Source organism: Gastrolobium bilobum, unplaced genomic scaffold (assembly GCF_033153095.1).
Source record: "Gastrolobium bilobum isolate Gb01-03AN ecotype WA unplaced genomic scaffold, APGP_CSIRO_Gbil_v1 utg8041, whole genome shotgun sequence".
NCBI classification, from domain to species: domain Eukaryota; kingdom Viridiplantae; phylum Streptophyta; class Magnoliopsida; order Fabales; family Fabaceae; genus Gastrolobium; species Gastrolobium bilobum.
This window is the reverse complement of record NW_026897652.1, coordinates 948,150-954,584: the sequence shown is the minus strand read 5'-3', so window position 1 is coordinate 954,584 and position 6,435 is coordinate 948,150. Positions and strand designations below refer to the sequence as shown.

Sequence of the window (6,435 nt, the reverse complement as noted above, 5' to 3'; positions counted from 1 at the left end):
TTTAGAGACTCTGTTATGTTTAATTTGGGGTCATGATTTATGATCTGCCTTTTGTACATGGTCCCTATTTATTTTGAAAGATTATTCTGTTATGATATATGTACATAAGATATTCAGACATGTATGTATGTAATATTCAGTTAGATGAACGTGTCACTGATGTGTATAAGTTACAATGTGTAGTTACACAGAGCCAATAGTGTATGACCCCATGGATGGGTCCTAGGTCCTCTAAAGGACAATTTGTAATTGTATATATGTGCTAGACTATTCTGAGTATCAGAAATTGATTAAAGAGAGGGATGTGCTCCCAGGATTGTCCAGTTTACAGCCGTTATGCTGTCTATTTGCCTCTGTCAGGGTTGATACTAGTTATCATGTTGTGATGGTCAATGATCATTACTTATGATCACAGGATTGATAAGCTAGTGAGAAGGAACTTTGTGTTGGTATGGGACGATGCAATAGGACTGAAAATAGAACATGCTCTGAAATTAATTATGCTAAAAAGAAAGAAAAAAGTTATTTCGCAAATTTACGTAAGATAACAACGTAGTTTAGATTAAGTCTTCCGCTTTAGTATTATTTATACCCAGGTACTTTTTTCCATTCATGTCCCTTCTTTATAGTGTTAGAGTTTCTAATCAGTATGACTATTTTATTCTTCTTACAAAGATACACTTCAGCTACCTTGTGTCATCTTCTTCCCCAAGCTTTACAAGAGTGTTTTACCAAACAAAAATTTCTCTATTTTTAGACAAAATTTGTGAAGTTCCTGTAATAAGGTAATAAATTTTCCTTTCTCGCTTGCTGCAGATATTTTATGCATAAATTTCAAGATATTAAAGCAGAATTTTGTGCCAAAAAATAATGGCTCAAGGTAAAGATTCAAGCTTTCACATTGACTAGCTTTATTTTATTTATTAAAGCTTGTAAAAGATTTTGCCAAAAGAAAAATCTCCCAAAAATTATTTTTACGAGAAAAAGGGAATATGTGAGGGAAAAAAACAAAAAGTGAAAATAAATATGTTAGTCATCAGATAAGGAGGAACAAAGAAATTTAAATATATATTCTATCTTTAAAAAATTAGAAATATATATTTTCATTATCCAAAAAAATAAAATAAAATCTATAGTTACATGTTGTAGAGTACAGAAGTTATACAGTTACTTGTATCTTTATGTAATTGTTTAGTATTGTATAGAGTAAACTATCAGTCAATAAATTTAAAAACTATCATTCAATGAAAGCTATTAACATATAATTTTGTGTCAAAAGATAATGGCTCAACTATACGAGTTTAACTTTTTTAATGATTTTTTTCTCTCATTATCTTATTACAGGAACTTTACAAGTTTTGTTTGAAACCGGAGTAATTTTATAGGGTTCATTTTTTCTAAAGTTATTTTAGAAAATATTATTTAATGTTCATTGAAATGACATTATTTTGGAACGAAAATCATGGTGTGTTTATAATTTTAATTTACTTCAGAGTTATAATAGTCTTTATTATTCTTTTTTAATAAAAAAATTCTTAAACTATGTAGTTTTGGTGAACATTAGACAAATTTTTCTAAAATAACTTTAGAAACTTTATTTCCAATTTTATATGCTAAAATACTTTTGTAAAGTTTGAGGGAGAAGATGATATAAGATAACTAGAGTGTATCTTTGTATTTGGGTAGAATAGTCATATTAATTAGAAACTTTAAGAAGATATTTACATAAAAAATAGAGTAAATGATTAAAAAATAAATAAGGAATAAGTGATTTAAAGATAAATAAAACAAGCTATTTAAACTTTTCCCTTATGATTCCGTTAATGCTGTTGATCTTAAAGACTGACTCATCGAGGCTATTTCATTTGGGCAATATGACAAAAAAGTAATTTTGCTGGCTAAGGCAATGAAACACAAATGTTACATGGAATATGATTCTTTGATATCAGTGTCAAACTTTAAAACTTGACATTAAAGTCAATCAATGGTTATAATTTTTATCAATCAATAATTATAATTTTCGTCAATCAAATTTATTAATTAATTATTAATAAATAATAATTGTTAATTAATGAAAATCGATAATTAAGATTTGATATAAAATTTTAAAATTTAATATCAATTGAAATGTTACATTGCGGAATATATAACCCATGTCATGGCATTTCTGCACATTTTTTTTTCTCTGTTTTTAAAAGATAGCAATTAGCAAATGGTCTTTGTGACTTTGTCCCTCGGATATTCCACATTAATAATTATAATAATAATAAGAAAGCACTGGGGCCTTTTGCGAGACGTTGGTTAAAGCGTGACCTGGTTGGCAGATCGAGGACAGGCCCACATCCCAATCAAACGGAACAAAAGGCTCGTGGTGGGGGCCCACAACACAACCTCATTGCAATAAGGGGCCCCACTCACGACGTGTTGTTTTCTTATTCCTCATACTTGTCTTGTTGAGTTATTATTATTTGCTTAACTTCCCATCATCATCGCAACTGTCGTGCCAGTGTTGGATTGGATTATTCCAATGCATGCAGGTTTAGCCAAAGCCGACCTCTGCTAACACCGTTACCCAATTATAATGTTCCCTACGAAACGACGACGGTAAAGCAAAGCCCACACACATGGGCTGCTTGCCACGTGTTTCTTAGAATACCAAGATATTTATACACCAAATAATAATAGTAATAAATAACACACGGAGAAAGAACCAGTTGTCGCGAGCCAGTCAATACAACAACGCGTGGGGATGGGATGGGACTCAGTAAGAAATAATAATAAAATTCGTAAAATTACAATAACACCCTCCCACAATAAAAGACTTCAGGTTATAAATATTATAAGCGAAGAAGAATATTAATAATAATCAAAAGCGGCATTGAGAATAATATAAGAACGGAATCATCAATCTCGTGTAAGTGTAACGGAAACTTTTATTCAGTTTCATAGCTGTGTGGAGACGACAACTGCCACCCATTCCCAAAGAGACAGAGAGGCTACACCTTTACCTCGTTGTTTGTTCCTCTTCCAATTTTATTATTTATAATTTCTGTTAAACCCGTTTGGAAAGAACACGCACGCGTTTTCTTTGCTTCTCCACTAAGATTTCGAAAGCCCTGCGACCAAACGACTATTCGCTTTTGGAGTAGCGATCGATCTGGTTTTGATTGATTCTTCTTTTCGAAGGAAGGCCTAAATAGAGAGGACGCAAACATGTGGTTGACGATGGGCGAGGCCGGAGCCAATAACTGTTCTAAGAAGAGCGATGATTTGTGCAGCAATGTTTGTGGCCAGGTATATCATCAATAATTAATTAGATTAATATTCTTTTTAATTTTATTAAATGTTACTTTTCATTGTATGTGCTTTCAATGTAAATGTTAGTCTTTTCGCTGTGGCTCTGATTTGCCCCTTCAATTTATGGGTTTGGGGTGATTCTGGGGGAAATTAAAGAGAGTCGAATTGAATGGTTTTTCCTTATAATACGTTGATATAGAGTTCGATACAAAGGGTATAGTGCAATCTCTGAGTGGGTGGTGTTGTAAATCTCGTCCTAGATTTGCTCTTTTTCTCTGTGTTGTTATTGTTTTTTTTTTGTTTTTTTTATTTTTTATTTTTTGTGTACGAGATATTCGTGAACTGAATTTGGGTACGGGAATAATAAGGTTGCGTTTTTGAGGTTTTAGCGTCTGGATTTTCTAATTCTAGTAAATCTGCTGAACCAGTTTGTGCGGTTTGTAAGTAACGTGCACGAAGACACCCTTTTACCTCATTTCCTTTTCTTGTTCCTATTTTTGAGAGATTCCTTTTGGTGGGGAAGGGGTTTTGCAGCCGTAATTGGATTTGGACGGGTGCGAGGTTTGTCACATGAACAACTTGCATTTTGGGGGTAAACTCTCCATGATGCACCTTTGGCTTTATGATTAGAATTACCGATACTAGTTAATTGATAATTGAAAATTTTGACCAATAGAGATGAAAATTAGCATTTTGATTATGGGTTGTTATGTTTCTTGGAATGAAGCTGCATTGTCTATTTATTTTTCATGATTTTCCATTATTGAAGGTAGATTTTTATTGTTTACTTAGATGATTGTTCCTTAATTTTGCAGGAATCAAGTCAAGCATCTGGCATGTCAAGAATCCGCTGCATTTTGCGTGGTTTTGATTTGAAAACGTTAATATTCCTGCTTGCCGTTGTGCCAATGTGCGTCTTTGGAATCTATATACATGGACAGAAGATCTCGTACTTTCTGCGGCCACTATGGGAAAAACCGCCCAAGCCTTTCAATGTCATCCCTCATTACTATAACGAAAATGTTACAATGGAGAATCTCTGCAGACTACATGGCTGGGGAGTCCGTGAGTACCCAAGACGTGTTTATGATGCTGTGTTGTTTAGTAACGAGTTGGAAATACTTACCTTGCGTTGGAAAGAATTGTACCCATACGTTACTGAATTTGTTATCCTTGAGTCAAATTCTACGTTTACTGGAATTCCTAAGCCTCTGGTTTTCAATAGCAATAGGGCACAGTTCAAGTTTGTTGAGCCCCGGTTAACTTATGGGACTATTGGTGGGAGATTTAAGAAAGGAGAAAACCCATTTGTTGAGGAGGCATATCAGCGTGTGGCATTGGACCAGCTCCTTAAGATAGCTGGTATAACTGACGATGACTTGTTGATTATGTCTGATGTGGATGAGATACCAAGTGCTCACACTATTAACCTCTTGAGGTGGTGTGATGAAGTACCTTCAATCCTTCATCTACAGCTGAAGAACTATCTCTATTCATTTGAGTTTCGTCTGGATGACAAGAGTTGGAGAGCTTCAGTTCACAGGTATCAGACTGGTAAGACAAGGTATGCACATTATCGCCAGTCTGATGAGTTATTGGCGGATGCTGGTTGGCATTGTAGCTTCTGCTTTCGTCGAATCAGTGATTTCATTTTTAAGATGAAAGCCTATAGCCATTATGATAGAGTCAAGTTCTCTCATTATTTGAATCCCGAAAGAATTCAGAAAGTTATATGTAAAGGGGCTGATTTATTTGATATGCTGCCTGAGGAGTACACTTTCAAGGACATCATTGGTAAAATGGGACCAATACCCCATTCATATTCTGCAGTTCATCTTCCTGCTTTTCTTTTGGAAAATGCGGAGAAGTACAAATTTCTCTTGCCCGGAAATTGCAGGAGAGAGAGGTGAATATGATCTTGGAATTTATCATACCGGCTTCTGGCTAAGCTTGTAGCTTGTGCAGCTCAAGTGACTCCTCTTGGAGGTTTTTATCTGAGGTTGTGATCATTGTGTGTCACTGATATATGACTATCATTGTCCCGTGAGATATTCTTTGGGAATTCATTCATTGAGTTCAGACATTCTTTGATCTAGGGGAAATTCTGTACATAAGTTAGAGTTGGACTTCATTGAAGAGGGGGAGCAGCATGCATCTATTTTGAAGAGCGATTTAAAGTGCTTTTTTGAGAGTATGCTTGACCTCATGAACTTCTGTGTCTATTTGGTGTTAGTGTGGCTGATCCCCAGATACACGACAGACTGGTTTAAAATTCCCCACCTTTTCCTGGTTGGGAAGTTTTGTTTTGCAGACCATTTTATTTTCTTATTGTTCTTTGTCTATGCTAAATATGAAATCTGATTGTTTATTCTATATTCATAACATTGCTGACTTAGTTCCCCGCATTGTATAAATATAGCTTGGTTGCTATTAATTGGATACGCTGTTCCGAGTCCGTTTATGCAATTTCACTTGAGCGCAGCTTATAGTGCGTTAAGATAGATGTCTCCGTTTTTGAACATCGTAATTGCTCGAGAGTTTTCTATCCCTTTTTTATTTGCCTGGAATGGAATTATCCTCTTGATGACACAGGTTCGCTCATAGCCTCACCCACACCCCAACCAAATCCGAGGTTATCATTTTGTTCTTCTTCTTAAATTATATATTAATATTTGATCGAAGTTTAATAGACATTTATTCGAGTAAATGAATAATTTTCCTCCGTAAATAACTTATCGATAATTAAGATTTGGTCAAATAGAAACAGTAAATTGATATATAATTTAATAAGAAGGGCAAAATGGTAAAAGAAATTTAAATAGGAATAAAATACTTAAATCAGCCATATATATAATTAAGTATTATTTCATTAATAAAAATTAACGTGAAGTATGTTTAGCATTATAGAAAAAGAAATTAGTTTTTTTTAGTATAATGTAGAGAGAACTTGAAAAATAGAAAACTTTCTGGTACAGTTCGCGATGACACAGATGTAATGTACCTCACTTATAATCAGAAACCAAATAGCTTATTAATTAAAAAAAAATATTGACTTTCTTATTTTAAAGCTACTTTTTATAAAAGTTATAGCTATTTAGATTTTTAAAAAATATTTAATTTTTAAAAAAATATTTAATT

At 33.7% G+C, this 6,435-nt stretch overlaps 1 protein-coding gene across 1 annotated transcript; it reads left to right on the top strand.

The window, feature by feature from the left end:
* Window positions 1–2,883: 2,883 nt before the first annotated feature.
* LOC133309014 (uncharacterized) lies at window positions 2,884–5,747 on the top strand. The gene is made up of 2 exons (XM_061509754.1): window positions 2,884–3,294; window positions 4,113–5,747. Exons 1-2 carry the CDS (start codon window positions 3,214–3,216, stop codon window positions 5,205–5,207), a joined length of 1,176 nt encoding a protein of 391 aa, XP_061365738.1. The 5' UTR covers window positions 2,884–3,213; the 3' UTR covers window positions 5,208–5,747.
* The last annotated feature ends 688 nt before the right edge of the window (window positions 5,748–6,435 follow it).

What these genes read in the sequence shown, in the direction of transcription:
- LOC133309014 (XM_061509754.1), top strand. Translation starts at nt 3,214, where the DNA reads ATGTGGTTGACGATGGGCGAGGCCGGAGCCAATAACTGTTCTAAGAAG. An exon ending in GCAGCAATGTTTGTGGCCAG is followed by an intron (nt 3,295 to 4,112) that starts GTATATCATCAA and finishes TTAATTTTGCAG; the next exon opens with GAATCAAGTCAAGCATCTGG.